Genomic DNA, 22,490 nt, shown 5'->3' with positions numbered 1-22,490 from the left:
TTTCGCAGAGAAAGATGGATTGACTTACTGTCATGACGTGATTGGCTTAATGACAAAATTAGACTTGATATACGTCGCTATTGAATGGCGTCTCTACATCGATTCTTCTAAAAGAAGTTTGAAGGCTGTCCTCCTTCACAATGAAAATAAATATGCTCCGATTCCACTCGCCCATTCAGTGTATCTAAAAGAATCTTACGAGAACATGCAGATAGTAGAGCTACTGAACGTCATTGGGAAGAATCTAATTGGCCACTTTGCACGTCTCTAAAGCCAGGATCACACAATGTTCTCAAAAAACCCTTGTGTGGTCCAAAAAAAAAACTTTTACCTCCTCTCCACATAAAATTAGGATTGATTAAGCAATTCGACAAAGCCCTTGATCTGAATGGAAAATGCTTCCTCTACTTATTGGATAAATTCCCAGAATTATCTAATGCAAAAATAAAGGAAGGTATTTTTACAGGTCCAGATATAAAAAAGGTGATGAAATCGGCTGATTTTCAACAAACGATGACAAGAAAAGAGATGGCTGCATGGGTGAATTTTACAGCGGTTGTAGAAGGATTTTTGGGAAATAGAAAAGTAGAAAATTATCACGTAGTCGTTCAAAATATGCTTACTAGATTCAAAGAGTTGGGTTGTAACATGAGTTTAAAAGTACACTTCCTGAATTCTCATTTAGATTCTTTTCCTGAGAATCTTGGAGATCTAAGTGAGGAGTAAGGAGAAAGATCCACCAAGATATCCAAGAGATGGAAAGAATGTATTAAGGTAGATGGAATGTTAATATGTTAGCTGACTACTGCTGAGCTCTTAAACGTCAAAATGATGGTCTACAGCTTAAGAGAAAGTCAGAAACTAGAAGTCTAGACGAAAAAAGGAAACGATTGCACAACACAGAAAATTGATAACATTGAAGCATCTGACATAATGTGGTTGATAGCATTGCTATTGGGTAATTAGGGGATCGCTAGCATTGTCATTGCGTTATTATGGGTTTATTAGCTTAGTTTATATTAGACGGTTATTAGGGGGGAAGTTTATAAGGGGGGGTGGGGGGGGGCTATTAGGGGTTGATAGGATTGTCATTGAGTCATTAGGGGTATTTTAGCATTTCCATTGCACTATTAAGGGATTTATACGTAGAACCATTCATATTAGGGGAGTTATTAGGGGGTTACTAGGTGGATGATAGCACTGCCATTGCGTCTTCAGGGGGTTATTAGCATAGTTCTTATTAGGGAGTTATTAGGGGGGCGAGTTATTAGGGGGTTGATAGGATTGCCATTGGGTTATAGGGGGTCGTAGCATTGCTATGATTTTGTAGCTTTTGTAGTTTGTAGGGGGTTCAAAGTTTAGTTCAAATTAGGAGGATTATTAGGGGTTGATTAGGGGGTTGATAGCACTGTTATTACGTTATGGGGGGGTTTATAGCATCGTAATTGTGTTATTAGGGAGTTCATAGCTTAGTTTATATTAGGGAGATTATTAGGGGGTTATTAGGGGTTGCTAACATTGCCATAGAAATATCAGGGGGTTATTGGTGAGATAAACCTTAAATTGGCATTCATTCAATGCATTTCTTGGATTTTACCTTGACCTAACCTTGACTCTGAGCCGACTAGGTCAAATGGACCCTAGATTCGAATTCAGCGACCTCAAAATCCTATAGAAACAGTCCCTGAGCCAAGATTAATGGGATAACCCTTATTTGACCTTGAACTGACTTTGACCTCTGAGCTAATCGGGTCAAATGAATCGTGGATTCGGATTCAGCGAGTCCAAAAACATAAATATCATGGTATTACCTTTTGCACGTATGACTTTTTTTCGTGGGGCTGTGGTATTCGTATTGTTGGTACCGTTGTTATGAAATCGCTAAATTGGTAAACTTTATTCGATAATATCTCCGCGAAAAAAAAAAGATTTGTCAAATTTGAAAAATGCGTTGATATGGTCAGATTCGTTTTCATCAAAAAAAAATGCGTTGGAAAGGGCAGAAGCAGTACTTTGATATGGTCAGATTCGTTTTCAGTAAAAAGAAGTTTTTTGCGATGTAATATAGCTTCTAAAACAGCGAAAATACGTGTTTTTCACACTTTTAGGTTAGAATATCTCGAAAATGTTACTTGATAGAGCATTTCTGATGCCAGATTCGTGTTCAGTGCATCAAAAATCTTCGGAATATGTTGCTCATGTTCGTGCGATATAAATTATGTTGACCTGTGTTATCATTGCGACGCGTCCTCTATTTTTATTGTTTTCTTCATGAATTCGTTATTCCAATTTCATTAGCCCAATACTCGTTATATTTCCGGTTTCCTATAAAAATCTGGGGAACCCATCTGCTACGTCGAAAGCACGCAACCCAAATTGGAATGTCAGAAGAGAGACTCAGCTAGGACAGCCAGAGGAAATTCCTAAGAAGATCAACCAGCTAAGCCTCCCCTCCTGGGCTCGCGTTCGAAAAACATCCCACCCTGGGTACCTGTATTAAGGGATTTCTCCCACGACTCACAGGTCCATCGCTTCGACGTACCGAAGCACGTCTTCCCATTGCGTTTCAGTCATCCTCGCTCACGCTGGTGGGTATCCGTCATTCGAAAAAGTTGTTACCCGGTTTTCGCCCCAAAATTGGATCTCGCTTTCTAAAGAATGGTTTTTATGACTGGCTAATACTGGTATTTGCTCTTTCGATTTAACGTTTTTGACTGTTAGGTCAGGGCGGCGGTTGCAATCACGACGCTCTCAGGAAGCTCGATTATAATCCGCTTAGCAAAAACATAGATGATGCACATAGTGCACCATATGGCCAGCCTTGCGGCTGGCCAGGTCACTTTGTGCAAAAATCTTTTGTCAAAGCGGCGGACAGTAATTGTCTTCCTCAACAGAGAACGGAGACTTCTCAAACAAACAATTTGTTGTTTTGGGAGAGAACGTCGTAAACTTCTCTCTTTTGAGTACGGGCATATGCAAATGCAAATGCTGAAGTACAAAATGCGTCACCGATTGCCCTCGACAAGCAACTAATGCCAGTCGACCCGAAGTGAATGCAATGTGTATTTGAACGAAGACTTGCAATCACAAGTGCGGATGTGTGTACCTTCACGCGGTGGGGCTGAAAACGCTGTCTCTGTAAAGAAACAGTAGGCAAAATACACAACGCTTGCCCCCAGGGCAAAAGGCCAACCGGTGCGAGCCTGTAAACGCCCAAACATTCAACGCGGAGTCTACCACACCCCAAGAACTCAACTCGAGCCCAGAAAAGCCAAAATCCGGGAGTCACTTGAGGGGAAATCTCTTAGGATTGTGGTACCACGCGCCCTCTTAGAGGACGGGAGACCGCTCCGGGAGCTAGTTGCAGAGGACCAATGGTCCCGGCAATCCGAATTTAATTCGGGTAGATAAGAAATTACTTCCTATCGACTGGCAATCGGTAGATGCCACTACTGTGGGTAAAGAGTCGCGGCCGTGGTCATAGCAGCCACCAAAAGTTCTTTGCCTCGAGCTCCTGGAGTAAGGCCCGTCACCTTTGTGCGAGAGAACAGTCCATTGGGCCGAGTAACTCGCGATGACTAGAACGCACTACGGATGCCGAAACCCTTAGGACAAAAAAATACTTCCACAGAAGATCAGCATCCTTCCTGCTAAGGAATTGCTTAAGCCTTAATAGCTAAAACAATTTTACATTTGAAAGCGAAATTAGTGGCTGTCAGCTCCCTTTGAAAGCGAAAACCATGCACTAAATGTCCATCAGATCCAGTGCTGCTAATCGTGAACACAGGTTAAGACGATAGAAAAGGCGGAAACCCGACATGCTCACTCAAATGCTATTTTGGTTGCAATTCGTCAAACACCTAACCCTGACTTGACCAAAACGAGGTTTGATTAATATCAAACCCAGCGTGAAAGATAAACACGCTGGTACACTCGTAAGTAGTTTTAAGTTATATTATAATCAAATTAGTTCTTAAGCAGTTAACAATAATTTAAGCAGTAATATAAGCAGTAGTATAGTAAATAGTATTAAGAAAAGTTACCAATCAAAGATCAATTAAAAATTAAAAATTAAAAATAAGAAAGAATTAACCCTTTGCGGCATACATTTTTCAGAGAAACTAGTTTTCGTATAAATTGGTATACAAGGGTTTTTGTCATCGCTGATCACGATTCTGAACTCAGATTTTCGAAATTCAAAATAGCGGATCTAAAATGGCGGCATAAATTCAGTGTATATTTTTTATTTCATCGAAAATTTGTATACAAGGGTTTTTGGGATCGCTGATCACAATGTTGAACTTAGAATTTCGAAATTTAAAATGGCGGATCCAAGATGGCGGTAAAAGTTTGGTGTATATATTTTATTTTATTGAAAGTTGGTATGAAAGGGTTTTTGGGATCGCTGATCACGATTCTGAACTCAGAATTCCGAAATTCAAAATGGCGGTCAAAATGACGGTTTCAAGATGGGGGCGTAAATTCAATGTATATTTTTTATTTCATTCAAAATTTGTATACAAGGGTTTTTGGAATAGCTGATCACGATTCTGAACTTAGAATTTTGAAATTTAAAATGGCGGATCCAAGATGGCGGCAAAAATTTGTTGTATATTTTTTTTTTTATTGAAAGTTGGTATACAAGGGTTTTTGCGGTCGCTAATTATGAATCTAAACTCAAATTTCCGAAATTCGTAATAACGAATCCAAGACGACAGCAAATATTGATATTTCAGAATTTCTTCTGAAATTGTGCATGTAGAGGTTTTCGGGATGGGTGATCATATTTCTTCGAAAATTTCCTTTCTTTCTGCGGAAAGTTCTGAAATTCCATATTTTTAAAAGTCAACTCCTTCCATCAATAGAGGCTGTAACAAACCGTCATCTGTTCAAATGTTGTAATTTCTGTATGCTGGTACTCCATTAGATCCAATGCCAATTCAGTATATCAGAGGATAAATCATTACCAAACTTACTTGACTTCATTAATCGTGAAATTATATACGTATACTTAAGAGTAAAAATATAGCGAGTGTTAAAAATTCTTTCAGTTATATAGCACATCGAACATTTTAAGTTATCTAGTGGAGACCGATGGAAAAACAATTTTAGAGCGATAAAATAGATTCGTACGGATCATTGTAGTATAATACACTAAAATCTGTTGTGAGTTGCAATTTTCGTAAGAGCTTGTACCGATCCTGTAACATTAAAAATTTTTTTTATCAAGTAGTCGAGTTTTTTTATAATTACAAATATTAACGTATCTCATACAAAATGGAAATCACTGATATTCCTAGCGACACGGAGTCAGTAGATGGACTTGTTGATTCAGACCAAGAGGAGGATGATATAAATGTAGACACCGAAGATCAGCTTGAAGAGAATGAAGGTGACAGCGATTCAGATGAAGATCAAGGAGAACGCTCTGGCAATGAAGTATGGAAGAAAAAAGGAAAAAATAGAGATGATGATCAATTCACTGCTGATTTCGGACCAAATATCCCCGAAAACGTAAAATCTCCACTAGATATTTTTTTGTGTCTTTTTCCTGACGATATGCTGGATTTACTAGTTCAGCAAACAAATAAATATACACAGGAGAAAACTCAGGAAAGGCAATTGATCAAAAAAGAAGAGTTACTGATTTTTCTAAGAATTAATATTCTGATGGGAATAAAAAAACTGCCTTCTTATCGCGACTATTGATCGAGTGACCCAAAGTTGAAGGATTCATATATAAGCTCGCTAATGCTGGTTGTTCGTTTCGGATTCATATTAGGTAATTTGCATATATCCGACAACAGCACAGAACCTAAAAAAGGTGAGCTTAATTATGATAAATTGTATAAATTGAGACCATTGCTGGATAGACTTCAAGAAACATTCAAAACTTGCTGGAAACCAAGCAAATATCAATCTATCGATGAATCCATGATAAAATTCAAAGGTCGAAGTAGCCTGAAGCAATACTTGCCAGCAAAACCAATAAAACGAGGATATAAATGTTGGGTTCGTGCGGATGAGTCCAGTTACGTATGTGAATTTCAAGTTTATACTGGCAAAACCGAAAGTTCTGAGAAACAGTTAGGAGCACGAGTTGTCAAAGATTTGACGCGTGAACTTGTTGGTAAAAATCACCATGTGTACTTTGACAATTTCTTCACTGGTGTCGATCTATTAATTTCGCTGAAAGAAGACAAAATATTTGCTTGCGGAACTGTACGTTTCAATCGTACTGGGTTACCTAAATCTGTAATGCTTGACAAACAAATGAAACATGGACAATACGATTCTCGAACGTCTGATACTGGTATTACTTGGATAAAATGCATGGATAAGAAAGGTGTTTGTTTCCTGTCAAATTACCATGATCCATCCGAAGTGACAACAGTAAATCGAACACAGAAAGATGGCACACGAGTGCAGGGAGATTGTCCAGTCATGTGTTCTGATTACAACAAATACATGGGATTTGTCGATAACGCTGATCGTTTGTTATCTACATATAAAATAGATCGAAAGTCCAAAAAGTGGTGGCACAGATTATTCTGGCATTTCATTGATCTAACTATTACAAATTCATTCATCATATTTTCAAAAATAAACGCTGATAATCCTATAACATTGAAGAAGTTCAGACTACTTTTAGTGGATCGATTGGTTTCTCACAAAATTCCAACTAAAAAAGGAAGAAAGCGACAACCTACACAAACCAATCTTCACAAACCACAAGTTTTTGTTGAAAAAAGACGCTCTCTATCTGCTCATATGCCAACACCCATTGATAATTATAGGAGATGCGCTCACTGCAGTACAAAAACAAAAGATGTGCGAACTAAATGGTCATGTAGTACGTGCAACGTACCATTATGTTTACAAGTAGACAGAAATTGCTTTTTGAAATATCATTCATGAAAGATTGAAATGAATTAGAAAGCTAAGATAATTAAAAAATTGAAGGTGAGAAGATAAAAATATAAAAGTGAAAAAAAACAAAAATACAAAAAAAAGCAATCTAATCTTGGATTTACTATTTTGAGTTTCGAAATTCTGGATTCAGAATCGAGATTAGTGATCCCAAAAACCCTTGTATACTAATTTTCAATAAATTAAAAAATATACACCAAACTTTTACCGCCATCTTGGATCCGCCATTTTAAATTTCGAAATTCTGAGTTCAACATTGTGATCAGCGATCCCAAAAACCCTTGTATACAAATTTTCGATGAAATAAAAAATATACACTGAATTTATGCCGTCATCTTGGATCCGCCATTTTAAATTTCAAAATTCTGAGTTTAGAATCGTGATTAGCCATCCCAAAAACTCTTTTGTATAAATTTTCGTAAAATTATAACTGAAAGTTTCTTCAATAATGAATTTTGTTTATAAATAGGGCTGTTTTTTCGTCTTTGTTTAACAATATTAACAAATTAATAAAAGTTGTGGCACCAATTGACGTAAATTTCAATTGTATATCATCCTATAATCGTAAAACAACAAAAAACTCAGGGTAAATTCATCAAAAACTATTCCAAATTTGCAAAAAATGCTATGAAAAAAGGTGAGAATACGTATTCCCACTGTGCCGCAAAAGGTTAAAGATTACAGATTAAAACTATAGATTTAAAATTACTAAATCAAATCAAAAGAAATAAAATCAAAACAGATAATCTAATAACAGATTAAAAAGCTAGAAAAATAACTAGCTTAATCAATCAATTGTAAATATAAGAGCCATGGGAAACCATGGAGAAACCCGACAAGGTAACTAACGAAGCTCAAGTCAACACACACAAGTACTCACTGCTCGCACTCGAACGCCACTCGCTTAATTGAACGCGCACGTTAACGCCAGAACTAAAATCGAAAGCCACCCTCTAGAATCGCCAGCAGCGATCTCAAAGGAGGAAATATATAACTAGACATTGCGTTGTACCTTGAAAGCGATATGGTCAACCATTCTAGGTATAATAAAGCGAGGAAACGTAAGCAGGAGGCGACCGTTGAGAAACCAGAGCACTGCTCTAATACTCTGGTGCCAACTCAGTTTCCTTCCCAACCAAACAATCTTGACGAAAGCAAAGACGAATGCCCACCAATTAAGAGGTTTAACTTGAACGCACCACAAAACCCTGAACTGGGCCCGAAAATGTATTCGCCCTGTAGTATGAGGGGCGAAACGGATATTGATATAACTTTATATACACCAAATCTGTCAAACCTCTTGGCTAGCTGGGCGGTGAAAGAATGGACCACCAGTGACCTCAGACCCATAGTGATCGAACTGGATTTTGCCTCACAACCAGCCAGACTCATACGAACCGAAGAAACATTAGAACCAAGGCTCAACATGAGAAAAGCTGATTGGGAGAAATTCGGGAGACTTTGTAAATTCGAGAAAGAGAACCTAGCTAAGCTCCCTTTAAAAACCTCTAAAGACATTGAAACATATGTTTCAAAACTTTAAGAGGTTTTAATAAGGGCAGCAAAGGACTCTATTCTATCAAAAAAGAGAAGAACGCGCTCTCAACCTTGGTGGAATCCTGACTTGCGAAGTAAGAGCGATACAAAAACAACGCAAAATCGTCGCTCTGAAAGACAAAGAAGGACCGAATAAAAAACAAAGGAAAGCCCTCCAGAGATCACTTGAAAAATTGAGTCAAATGAAATCTGAATATGCAACGGCTATTAAAAGAGCCAAAAGCAACAGCTGGAGAGATTTCTGCACTATTGAAAGCGAAAGGAATGCTTGGGCGTATCCATATAAACGAGCATCAAATAAAGTCAGAATCTCAAAAGCAATGTGCACGGTTAACCGTAATAGTTCAGTGACAAAAGACTGGAAAGAAACAAGCATGGCTCTTCTAGAAGATTAATGCCTGATGACGACCCAAGCTGCGAAAATGATACACATGCAAAGATTCGCAGAGATATGCGGGAGGTTCCAGTAACCGGCGACGTAACGTCTTTCCTAACAAGGGAAGTTAAAATGGCCGTTAAAGTGAACAAGGCAGGGAAATCACCAGGCAAAGATAAAATAGAGTCAGAAATGCTTGTTAATGCAAAACCATTACACCAGGAACTGACACGATTTTTCAACGCCTGTTTAAAATACGGAATGTTCCCTAGAAGATGGAAAAGTGGAATGTTAATCACGTTACTCAAAGGGGTTGAAAACCCCGAGAACGAGATTAAATCATATAGACTATCATATGTCTACTCCCTATAGCTGGGAAGACACTCGAGAGGCTTGTGATTCAAAGAACATCGAACATTCTAAACAGCTCGGACTGGTCTTCAGAGGATGAATTTGGCTTTAAGGCAAATAGATCAACAGAGGATGCCATTAGAAGACTATATGAAATAGTAGAAGAGGCAGAATCTGATTCGTCGACCAAGAACGTAGCCGCTATTCCAGTGAACGTGTCAGGAGCATTCGATGCCTTATGGTGGCCAAGCCTGCTCTCCCAATTAAAAGAAAGAAACTGCCCGAGGAACATATACAAGCTCCTCCAGAGTTACTTCAGTGATCGAGAAGTGGGCATATATGCTCACTTTGAAGAAACACTGAAAACAGTGACGAAGGGGTACCCTCAGGGTTCAGTATTTGGACCGGTAGGTCGGGACGTCATCTTTGACAAACAACTCCGGGCAATTAGGGATGCAGGATACGAAGTACTAGCCTACGCAGACGATGTGCTTCCTATCGTTAAGGCAAAGTCACGCATTGATTTTGAAAGACAAGCCCAAGAAATCATTAATATAATGACGGATTGGTGGAAGTCTGACAAAATTAACTTGGCAGTACAAAAGTCAGCACTAATATGGCTAAAAGGCCAACTAAGCGAGAATAGGAACCCTACAGTCAAAATTGGGAAAGACAACATTAGAACGCACAAAACAGTCAAGTACCTAGGAATTACAATTTCGAAAGGCTTCCGATTGGAAGAACATATTCGTAACGTGATTCAAGACTGCAATAGCACCTATTTCGAGCTAAGTAAAATAGCAAAAGTAAGCTGGGGCCTTAAATCCAATTCTTTGAAAGAGATATATAATGGCTTCCTACTATCGAAAGTTACATATGCCGCTGCGGGCTGGTGGCAAAGTATCAACATCAAACAGCAATCTGCATTAGAAAGATTGCAGCGATCGGTCCTTTGCAAAACACTCAAAGCCTATAAATCGATCTCTCATGAAGCGGCGCAAGTGCTTGCAGCCTCCCGACCAATAGCTCTCAAGCTCGACGCGAGAGTTGCAAAATACTGCGTCAGAAAAGGGAAATCGATAAGAATGCACGGTATCCGAATAAAATCGGAGGAACTTCGTTCGGGTAGACTAAAAATCTCGAAAGCCACACAACTCATCGAAGATGAAATCGAAAGGGTATGGCAGGAGAGATGGCAGTCAGCCATAAATGGCAGGAGAACGTACTGCTATTTCCTAGAAATCAGGGATAGATTAAAGAAGAGGTGGCTAAATCCCAATCACTACACAGTACAGTTTATGACTGGAAATGATGCTTTTAAGTCATACCTCCTGTTCGCGAGGTTATTTTTAGTCGATCGGTTTCTTCTAAAGAAATCACGCTCGCTAGGAAATGCCGATTTGATCGAGGAGTGATAGGGTCGCTGATATGGGAGATGTCACCGTCGTACAGAATATCCAGATTTATTCACCTTTACTTTATACAATGAAGAGAGTATAATTAAATAAATGAAAAACACTTCCCCGAATTCGCGAGACCGCACGGAGATGATAGAAAGGCTCTCCCGTGAGAATCACCCAGATGCGAACGCCAACCCCGATCTCCTTGCCAGACTGAGAGGCTTCCAACCTGGGGACGACAGCGCTGCCTGACACGAGCAACCAGACAAATCACTGTCACATCAGGTGATCAGGCGCCAGGGTCGTCACGAAGATGAGCAGGGACAGTTGCCGGAGGAATCGTTGTGAAGCAGATGCTGGAGCGTTCGCTGGTTGTTCGACCAGATCTCAGGGGAGAAGAGGGGGCAAGCGCTGCACACCCCAGTGATAGACACACCGAGAACTCACTATCACCGCCGTGTCGAGAGCCGGAAGTACAGATGACCGATCCGTTGGTGATCAGGAACAGAACTGGTTGGTCAGCTCGTCCGTCTCTCAGGCATCAACTCCGGTGAGCGCCTCGACGCCGTCTCCTACTCCAGTGAATGGGTCTATGGAAGGGGTACCAAAATTACTCCCACCTCTGCGATCGCTGACGAAAACCATCATGCTCGCTGAGAAGTGCTGCCCTCTTGAAGTCTGCAGAGGACGTAGTAGCCTGTTTGCTGACTTCACCAAGCGAGTTGGAACAAGTAGCAAAAATAGGAATACAAAAGAAGAAAACAAAAGTGTTATTAAATCATTAAAAAACAGGAAGCAAAACAGAAAACAAGTTTATGGACAATCGTTGACCCTTAGGTGAAACCGGTGCAAATTCTCTCCGAGTGACGTCACGACCTCCTGTTATGCAGTAGGCCAAAATAAATTTGGGCAAAACTGACCTTGCGACGTGCATTCCGGCCCAAACACCTCCATAAAAGAGGATTTTGCGAAGACCAACTGTGTAGCTGTGGAGAAATAGAAAGCGAAAGTCATATTCTTTTTAACTGCGAATAATTAAGGGAATTAAGAAAGCCATTAATAGAGGCCGTTGAAGAAGAGGGCAACATATGGCCCTGCCCGGAAACGGCCCTAGTATCCAGCAGGAAAATCTACAGAGTCTTTGAAGACTTTGCTAGAAAAGTCATAGAGCCCAGGGAAGGAGCACCTTTAACAAATAGAAAGCGCAGAAAAGTAGTTACCAACTACAGTAGAAAGGCGCCGCCACTTACGAGGTCCCTAACCAAAAGACAAAAACTCGCGCAATAATCTAATTTTTGACCGAAGACAAGCTTATAAAGCTTGAAATTTTTGAGCAATAATTTTTGAACATCGAGCTTCGAAATCGAATTCTGGAGTTCGATAACTTGAAAGCGAATTATAACACCCGATCTAGCCTAACTGTCGGAGTTTGATTGAATGAGCGGCATAACCGGCACGAATACTGAGAATTGCCTGGGGAATCGTCTTGTCGGCAAGACGAGACCCCGCCTTGACCTAGAAGTTGAAACATAAAATCGAAAGATACCAAATACCAGTATCAGCCCGTCATAAAAGCCATTCCTTAGAAAGCGAGACCCGAAGTTAGAGCGAAAACTGGGAAACAACCTTTCGAATGATGGATACCCACCAGCGTGAGCGGGGATGACCGAAACGCAATGGGAAGACGTGCCCCGGCATGTCGAAGCGATGGACCTGTGAGTCGTGGGAGAAATCCCTTAATACAGGTACCCAGGGTGGGATGTTTTTCTTACGCGAGCCCAGGAGGGGAGGTTTAGCTGGTTGATCGTCTTAGGAATCTCCTCTGGCTGTCCTAGCTGAATCTCTCTTATGACACCCCAAATTGGGTTGGCCTCTGCGGGGTAGTGGTACCAGGTCAGGCAAATCTCGTAAGATTTGTATGCTGCGTGCTTCCAACGTGGCAGACGTTGGGGCAACTAGAGTCCCGTCGCACTCAAACCGAGGGTCAAGCCTTTAATTCCGCTCTCCCTGAGCGTCGAACAGTGAAAAAATCGGTACTCCTTTCGAGGAGATCACCGCCTTAGATCAAAAAGGCTCCGACTCGCTGTGTGCGTCAGGGATGTCGTAGCAAACTTGACTTCCGGAACTCCAAAGTGTTTGAAAGCGAAGGAGTGAAAGACAGTGGGCTATGCCAACCTATTGGCGCCCAGAGAGAAGGGTGGTAATGTTTGATTACGATATGCCATCCTCAAAACGGAAAAGTGTGAAAGAACGCATACACTAGCTGTTAGGTCAGGGCGGGGTCTCGTTTAGCCGACAAGGCGACTTCCCAGGCAGTTTTCAGTATTCATGCCGGTCATGCCACGCATTCAAATAAAAACTCCGACATTAGGTTAAATATGGTAATTCGCGTTCAAATTATCGAACTTCAGAATTTAGTTCTGAAGTTTGATGTTCAAAATTATCGTTCGAATTTCAAGCTTTATAAGCTTGTTTAGGTTTAAAATTAGATTATCCTGAGAGTTTTTGTCCTTTGGTTAGGGACCTTGCAAGAGGCGGCGTCTTTCTACCATAAATTGTAACTATCTTTCTGCGCTTTTTCTTTGTTATAGGTGCTCCTTCCCTGGGCTCTATGACTTTTCTAGCAAAGTCTTCAAAGCACCATGTCCAGTCATGAACTGTACTGTTTAATGATTGGGATTTAGCCACCTCTTCTTTAATCTATCCTTGATTACTGGGAAGTAGCAGTACGTTCTCCTGCCATTTGTGGCTGACTGCCATCTCTCCTGCCATACCCTTTCGATTTCATCATAGATGAGTTGTATGGCTTTTGAGATTTTTAGTCTGCCCGATCGAAGTTCCTCCGATTTTATTCGGTTGCCGTGCATTTGTACTTTGCAACTCTCGCGTCAAGCTCGAGAGCTATTGGTCGGGAGGCTACAAGCACGTGAGCCGCTTCATGAGAGATCGATTTGTAGGCTTTGAGCGTTTTGCAAAGAACTGATCGCTGCAATCTTTCTAACGCAGATTACTGTTTGATGTTAGTCTTTTGCCACCAGCCCGCAGCGGTATATATAACTTTCGATAGTAGGAAGCCATTATATATCTCTTTCATGGAATTGAATTTTAGGCCACAGTTCGCTTTTGCTATTTTACTTAGCTCGAAATAGGTGTTATTACAGTCTTGAACTACGTTTCAAATATGTTCTCCCAATTGGAAGCCCTTCGAGATCGTGATTTCTAGGTACTTGACTGTTTTGTACGTTCTAATGTTGTCTTTCCCAATTTTGCCTGTAGGGTTCCTATTCTCGCTTAGTTGGCCTTTTAGCCATATTAGTGCTGACTTTTGTACTGCCAAGTTAATTTTGTCAGACTTCCACCAATCCGTCATTATATTAATGATTTCTTGGGCTTGTCTTTCAAAATCAATGCGTGACTTTGCCTTAACGATAGGAAGCACATCGTCTGTGTAGGCTAGTACTTCGTATCCGCATCCCTGATTGCCCGGAGTGGTTTGTCGAAGATGACGTTCCAGCCTACCGGTCTAAATACTGAACCCTGAGGGTACCCTTTTATCACGGTTTTTAGTGTTTCTTCGAAGTGAGCATATATGCTCACTTCTCGATCACTGAAGTGACTCTGGAGCAGCTTATAGACATTCTTCGGACAATTTCTTACTTTCAATTGGGAAAGAAGGCTTGGCCACCATAAGGCATCGAATGCTCCTGACACGTTCACTGGAATAGCGGCTACGTACTTGGTCGACGAATCAGATTCTGCCTCTTCTACTATTTCATATAGTCTTCTAATGGCATCCTCTGTTGATCTGTTTGCCTTAAAGCCAAATTCATCCTCTGAAGACCAGTCCGAGCTGTTTAGAATGTTCGATATTCTTTGAATCACAAGCCTCTCGAGTGTCTTTCCAGCTATAGGGAGTAGACATATGATAGTCTATATGATTTAATCTCGTTCTCGGGGTTTTCAACCCCTTTGAGTAACGTGATTAACATTCCACTTTTCCATCTTCTAGGGAACATTCCGTATTTTAAACAGGCGTTGAAAAATCGCGTCAGTTCCTGGTGTAACGGTTTTGCATTAACAAGCATTTCTGACTCTATTTTATCTTTGCCTGGTGATTTCCCTGCCTTGTTCGCTTTAAGAGCCATTTCAACTTCCCTTGTTAGGAAAGGCGTTGCGTCGCCGGTTACTGGAACCTCCCGCATATCTCTGCGAATCTTTGCATGTGCATCGTTTTCGCAGCTTGAGTCGTCATCAGGCATTAGTCCTTCTAGTAGAGCTATGTTTGTTTCTTTCCAGTCTTTTGTGACTGAACCATTACGGTTAACCGTGCACATCGCTTTTGAGAATCTGACTTTATTGGATGTTCGTTTGTATGGATACGCCCAAGCATTCTTTTCGCTTTCAGTAGTACAGAAATCTCGCCAGCTGTTGCTTTTGGCTCTTTTAATAGCCGTTGCATAATCGGAATTCATTTGACTTAATTTTCTAAGTAATCTCTGGAGGGCTTTCCTTTGTTTTCTATTCGGTCCTTCCTTGTCTTTTAGAGCGTCGATTTTGCGTTGTCCTTGTATCGCTCGCTTCTTACTTCGCAAGTCAGGATTCCACCAGGGTTGAGAGCGCGTTCTTCTCATTTTTGATGGAATAGAGTCCTTTACTGTCCTTATTAGAAGCTCTTCAAATTTTGAAACATATGTTTCAATGTCTTCAGAGGTTTCTAAAGGGAGCTCAGATAGGTTCTTTTTCTCGAATTTACAAAGTCTCCCGAATTTCTCCCAATCAGCTTTACTTATATTGAACCTTGATTATAATGTTTCTTCTGTTCGTATGAGTTTGGCTGGTTGTGAGGCAAAATACAGTTCGATTACTATGGGCCTGTGGCCACTGATGGTCCATTCTTTCACCGCCCAGCTAGCCAAGAGGTTTAACAGATTTGATGTCTGTAAAGTTACATCGATGTCCGTCTCATCCCTCGTACTACGGCACGTTGGAAGTTGGCTCCTCCTGTTGGCCACTATTAGCCCGAATTGGTCTATGAATTCTTCAATGACTATTCCATCCTTGTCCTGTGTGTTAGACCAGATCTTTGACTTGGCATTTGCATCCATTCCAACTAAGACTCTTTTGCCTTTCAACTGCTGTGGCTGAACTGGCAGTAGACGCTTATGAAATAAATTTCGCCAAAGGCTCCGACTACTTGTGCACAAACACAGTGGGAGTCACCCAGATTAGAAATCTTGGTAGCAGTGACCTTGTGCGGATTGTAGAGTATCGCAGCTTGAATCGTTTCGCCTTTTTTTGGCTCCGTGAATGGCTGCGATACTGCCCATACCTGAAATTGCGTTATTCCAGTGGTATGGCTCTTGAACCAGTGCCACCTGTATATCAAGATTTCTGTCTGTCATGATTTCTCCGAGCTCATCGTTGGCTACTTGCCTTTTGTTGAGGTTCAGTTGTATGATCCTCACTTTCCGGTCCAGTTCGAGGTTTTGCTGTGTGTTCGAATTAAACCTCTTAACTGGTGGACAATCGTCTTTGCTTTCATCTAAATTGTTTGGTTGCGAAGGAAACTGAGTTGACGCCGGAGTTTTAGAGCAATGCTCTGATTTCTCAACGGTCGCCTCCTGCTTACGTTTCCTCGCTTTTCTATACCTAGAATGGTTGACCATATTGCTTTCGAGGTACAACGCAATGTCTAGTTATATATTTTCTCCTTAGAATCGCTAATGGCGTTTCGATTATTAGTTCTGGCGTTAACGTGCGCGTTCAAATTAAGCGAGTGGCATTCGAGTGTGAGCAGTGAGTATGTTTGTGCGTATTGACTTGAGCTTCGTTCGTTACCTTATCGAGTTTCCCCATGGTTTTCCATGACTCTTATATTTACAATTAATTGATTGAGCTAATTATTTTCCTAGCTTTCTAACTTGTTGTTAGATTATTTAATTATTTTGATTTTATTTCTTTTCTTTTATTTGATTTGATTTGATTTGATTTGATTTAATAATTTTAAAATCTTTAATTTTTAATTTTAATTTTTGATTGGTAACTTTTCTTAATCCTATTCTTAATACTACTGCTTATATTACTGCTTAAATTATTGTTAACTGCTTAAAACTAATTTGATTTTAATATAACTTAATACTACTTACGAATGTACCGGCGTGTTTAACTTCACGCTAGGTTTGATATTAATCAAACCTCGTCTTGGTCAGGGTTAGGTGTTTAACGAATTGCAACCAAAGTAGCACTTGAGTGAGCATGTCGGGTTTTCGCCTTTTCTATCGTCTTAGCCTGTATTCACCTTTAGCAGCACTGGATTTGATGGGCATTTAGTGCATGGTTCGCGTTGAATGTTTGGGCGTTTACAGGCCGCACCTCACCACGTGTTGTCATGGTCCGTGTTATTTATTTATTTATTTATTTTTTTTTGTTTGGCCGGTTGGCCTTTTGCCCTAGGGGCAAGCATTGTATGTTTTGCCTACTGTTTCTTTACAGAGACAGTTTTCAGCCCCACCACGTGAAGGTACACACATCCGCACTTGTGATTGCAAGTCTTCGTTCAAATACACATTGCATTCACTTCGGGTCGACTAGCATTAGTTGCTTGTCGAGTACAATCGGTGACGCATTTTGTACTTCAGCATTTGCATTTGCATATGCCCGTACAGGAAAGAGAAGTTTACGATATCCTCTCCCAAAACAACGAGTTGTTTGTTTGAGAATTCTCCATTCTCTGTTGAGGAAGACAATTACTGTCCGCCGCTTTGACAAAAGATTTTTGCACAAAATGACCTGGCCAGCCTCGCGGCGGGCCATATGGTGCACTATGTGCATCATTTATGTTTTTGCTAAGCGGACCATAATCGAGCTTCCTGAGAGCGTCGTGATTGCAGCCACCGACAACCTTCAATAATACCAGAGAACATAAGAGATAGAATTACAACAACGTGCCAAGCAATAACTCCTCAAATACTTAGAAATGTGCAGAATAATTTTTGCCATCAATTGCAATTGTGCTTAGAAAATAATGGTGGATACTTTAACATGTGATTCATAATTAAATCAATTGCTACAAAATATTATTAAGCTAACTTGCTGAACCTCTACAGGATCTAGCCAGAACTGGTTGGATCTCTCCACGACCGTGCCTTAACTAGCTGAGTCTTTAAACATAAAAACTCTTTCCTAGGGGCTGTAAGACCTTACAGATGGTTGGAAGGCTTAAGCACTGAATATAAGTAGCTGAAAGCCAGTTTTAACTATGTGAGTTCACACGTTATCGAGCCCCGTAGATGTTTAAATCAGTGGAAATCAAGAAACAGCCCGAAATATGCTAGAAAGTGTGAAAATAAGGGTACCAGAGATTCATCATTCAATTAGAAAATATCATTTGAAGGTAGAATTTCATGCAGAATTTGAATCTCTAGTCAAAGATACAGGTTCCAATCGAAAACGCAACATTGACTTTGATATGACCTGGGGAGGGGGGGGTTATTGTGGAGATCATCCGTATCCCACACATATAGTTTTATCTGAATGTAGATACCCCGAATAAGCAGCGAAGGAGAAAGCGAAAAAAAGAGATAGAGAGAGAGAGAGAGATGGAGAGAGAAGGCACGCGCCTACTATGCAGGTATAGGCAGGAATGCGATGCACGACCGATAAGCGTTGCATCGTATACCGTCTAAAAAGAAGTAGGTTAAGAGAGGATGAGAGAGAAAGAGCACGCCTGTGACTGCGAGTAGGCCGCGGCAAGTAGTCATTAAGTAGATCTCTCACGGGCTCCTTGACTTAATAAAGTAGAGCTAGTAGCAGAATTCAATAGTCTGACGCAATAAGGTTTATTAGCCTGTGTAGAAAGAGGCCCTTCGCTGGGGAGAACACCACGAAGAAGACGCAGGCATCACATTCATTAACACTTAAGAGAAGCCAAATCATCACGAGGACGACGGTATCCCTTCGTGCTTCGGTCTTACAGCGAGATCTGAATTGAAATTGATCTAATTTGAAAAACCGAAACATTCTCTCGATCCCTCTTAACTTCTGCGGTATGAGTGACAGTGAACGGTACTTCAGATACATTCTCGATGTTCACATGGAAACCGTCAGACAGAACCAGGCGGAGGGCCCGCTGAGCCACCGCAGGAATTGACGGAATAAGCTATAGAAAAAAAAGTAGTAAAGTGAGTCCCGCCACTCGGAATTCTCTTAAACTAGTTTAAAACTTAGCTCATCCTTTACAACTTCGCGATGATGTTTCATAACTATCATTCCATACATAATATCGTATGTCATTAAGTAAAAAAGCGGTTGTACCATTTGGAAACGTTATAAATAGTCATGTATCTAAAACTTTATAGTAAACTAGAGAAAGTAAGGAAATAAAATTTATACTGGCAGTTAAATTACTTTTTACTCGCATTGTTATGAGATTAAAAAGTTATAATTATTATCTTAAAATTATTATCTTGATAAATATTGATTCAACAATATCCAAGAACGACGAAGCTAGAATAACTTGAGCCGAATTAATTAGAGAAATTGTACTTAAAACTTACTTTGTTATTATCTTAAGTATTTCTGGTATGAAAGGTGCTGCTAAACAAGCTTCGCGATGAACGAATGTTCCAAGTACAATTATGAATAACCCAACTTCTTCATCAGAATATTCTTCCTTGGACAAGCCGCATTCGGAACAACTAGAAGATAATTGAATATAAACTATTTGAAAATTGATACTGAAATAAAGCAACAATATATTTATCTATTTGTGTGTTAATTTTATTTTATTTATATGGTTCTATAGGTCGATATATTTCCTTATTAAATATATATTATACAGGTCATTCTTAGTTGCCCTAGAAAATCATAAATGGGTTTAAACTTTTTCTCTGCTATTTATTTTACGATGCTATGTGGCCAAACACTTGACTTGAAGCCTTTATACCCGATCACTGCTGAGTTGTAACTACGCAACTCAGCACTCACCGAAATTTCAGAGTGCAACGTACTGCTAAGCTTAGCATTCTATGCGGTGCATTGTACTGCTAAGCCTAAAATGAATTTATTTCATATTCTAATAATGTTATTTTTTAGTGTAACGAAAGGTTGAAATGATTTTTCCAGAAAAATACCATTGTATTGGGATTCTTAATTATACAATATAGATTTTTCCATTGTTTAAAGTCAGATGAGTTTTGCAGTTGATCGAAAAAGTTATAAACTCCCTTCTCCTTGTCTCACTGTCATCCGAATATCCTATTGAACTACATTTAAAATTTTTCAGTAAAAAAAAATTAGAAAAATTTTTTCAATACGTGATGGCGAGTGATATGATTTAATTCCAAAAAATTTTTCCAAGTATTAAAACCGAGGCTTAATAGTCTCCAAACGGCAATAAAATCTGTACTCACTATTGGTGTAAGCGTGTGTTCTTTCACCCAACGCGCTCTCTCGTTTGCATGCAAAGGGCATGCAGCCGCCGAACACGTGTTCGGAGAGTGCCAACATGTCGATAAGAGAAGAGGGCCAGAAAACTGCGACTACATCCTGTTATTATCCTAACCAACGTATTTCCCTCTTTCGAGATGGAAATGAAGCATTATAATTAATAATATATTTTTTTTAATATAAAAATTTAACTTCCGCAACGTGTTTCAAATAATTTTGGTCCCTCAAAACCTCTTACCGATTTCTCGCTCCGGAGCTTAGTTTAAGCGGAAAATAAAAGAAAATGAAAAAAATATACGTTAATTTTAATAAGTTCTCTGTTATTTGGCGAACTTTTATTATAAGAAATTAGGAAAAATTAGCTAGTAAACGGCCAGTTAATTTATATAAGAATTTTTGTTCTCCGATAAAAATTTTGAATAAATAAAACTACGCAAATAATTTAAAATTCTTGAAATAATAATAGACTGTCCACAAATTTGTACAATATAGCGTATGAAATAACAAGCGTTGCCTTATTTTTATTATATTTTATTACTACACAATTAATAATTAACTGTACCTTTCAGCGGATTTAATTGTAATATTGTTCTTAGTATTAAGAAATATATAAGTAATGTATGGTTGATTAGGTTTGATCCAAATTCAATTATTAAACAATTGTAAAATTTTTGAACAAATCTTCGTCGCAAACAGTACTTGAAAAGCCATCTCGCGATCTGAGGCCTGTACTCCAGTATCCGCGCCTCCGATTTTCCCTCGCCCCCATTCCAATTAGGGCCCGAAATCCAAGCGAGGAAAAATCGGAAGAGACAAGCAAGCCAATTAGCACGCCATCACCTGCTCCATTCATCCCGAAATCGAGAGGTTGAGAAAGAGACTAACCCAACCCCCCCCCCCCCCCCCCCCCCCGCCTGAGTATACCACAGGCTGTACAAGACCCAAAAACAGAAATTCTTCTCGTGCTTCCAGCGAGGAGCAGAGCAAGTAGAGCAAGCCACGGAAGTCAAACACCCAAGCAGCCAAATAAGTCAAGAAGCAGAGCGAGCCAAGCAAGACATCAACTAGTACAGAATAAGAGCATGCGTGTCCAGCAAAAGGTGAAATTTTCAATAAAATATTGAGCAAATAAAAAATTTTCTAACTCATCTATCTCTCCACTATCTTAGGAATAGCTCGTGTCCTAAATATTCGTTCTTTGTATTTAGAGACTACTATTGAGAGGATCTAGATACAATTTTTATAGAAAAAACTGGGTTCTACTATCTATAGGACACGGGGTAAAGATTTAAGAAATAGCTTTTCTAGCGAATTTTGCCGCCGATTAAATAAGCAGTAGTTTTACGGTAAATTGCAGCAGCGAATGCAAAGAGAGAACGAGAAGACCTTTAAAAATTTCAACGACTTTAAAGAAGCGGAAATGGTGTTTGAAATCGCATGGTCAGGTGGAAAAAGGGACACTGGCAGCCAATCACCGACGCGATGTTGATCCCAGAATCTACGTACGCCGACATCAAGAAGTCTCAGAATATACAGAATTCCGTTGATATCAGAAATATTAATAACATAGAGGACATTAATAACATAGAAACATAGAGGGTCTTAGAAATCTATCCATAAAAATAAATAAAATAATAATATAAAGAAAAAACCCAACAACAGAAGAAATACCAAGCTAATTGATTTGCTGCTAATGACATTAGCAGTATGCTTTCTCGAAGAGATAACAAAATTGTATACGAAAAATTTAAATCGTACTGTATTAAGAAGTTAAATCCAGTTTATTTCAACCATGAATAATCAATTCATTTGACATTTTTTATTATTTTTAAATTTGTTTTGGCATGATAATCTGATTGCAATGTTTCTTTGATATACAGCTCGATTCATTCGAATGTATTGCTTATTAATTGAAAGCATTTGATTTTTCACAAGTTAATATACATGCATATACTATATCTATATAGGAATCCAGGTATTTATTTAATAATTATATCTATTATCTACGGTTTTGATAATATATTATCTGCATTCAGAAAAAAAATTATGTCCTTTATGCGAGGGCATTATTGATAAGAATTTCATCAGTAGGAATTTATTGGAATACAATAGGCAGGTAAGTTTATATATATTTATAGAAAGAGATAGTGATTACTATAAATTGTATTATTTAATAAGAAATATAATAAAACTTAATTATTTCAGTTTGAAATCATGGTGGAACAACAAAATTGGTGACAAAACAGAATAATTAAATAAATATTGTCAAATATGAATTGTTAGAAATTAAATTCATGAAACAATAAATATGTTCAAAGAAAAATATAATGATAATCGAGGTAGGTGAAACCAATTTCATGGTAAGATACAAAATTGATGTATTTTTTAGGGCCTTCGATGTTCCAAAATGCACATACTTAGAACCATCA

The 22,490-nt window shown here is 39.3% G+C and overlaps 1 protein-coding gene across 1 annotated transcript in view; it reads right to left on the bottom strand.

Annotated features, from left to right (window-relative positions):
- Positions 1-22,490, bottom strand: part of LOC131667616 (protein unc-79 homolog) — a gene marked incomplete at its 3' end in the record, with an annotated part of 3,688,809 nt that overhangs the window by 345,356 nt on the left and 3,320,963 nt on the right. The window contains exon 34 of the mRNA XM_058941149.1: positions 19,170-19,310. Coding sequence (XP_058797132.1) covers positions 19,170-19,310 — 141 coding nt within the window. The remainder of the gene's footprint in view (positions 1-19,169; positions 19,311-22,490) is intronic.

This window comes from Phymastichus coffea, unplaced genomic scaffold, assembly GCF_024137745.1.
Source record: "Phymastichus coffea isolate CEN01 unplaced genomic scaffold, Cenicafe_Pcof_1.1 PCOF00005, whole genome shotgun sequence".
Taxonomy (NCBI): Eukaryota; Metazoa; Arthropoda; class Insecta; order Hymenoptera; family Eulophidae; genus Phymastichus; species Phymastichus coffea.
The sequence above is the reverse complement of the archived record's forward strand: the minus strand, read 5'-3'. Positions and strand labels throughout refer to the sequence as shown.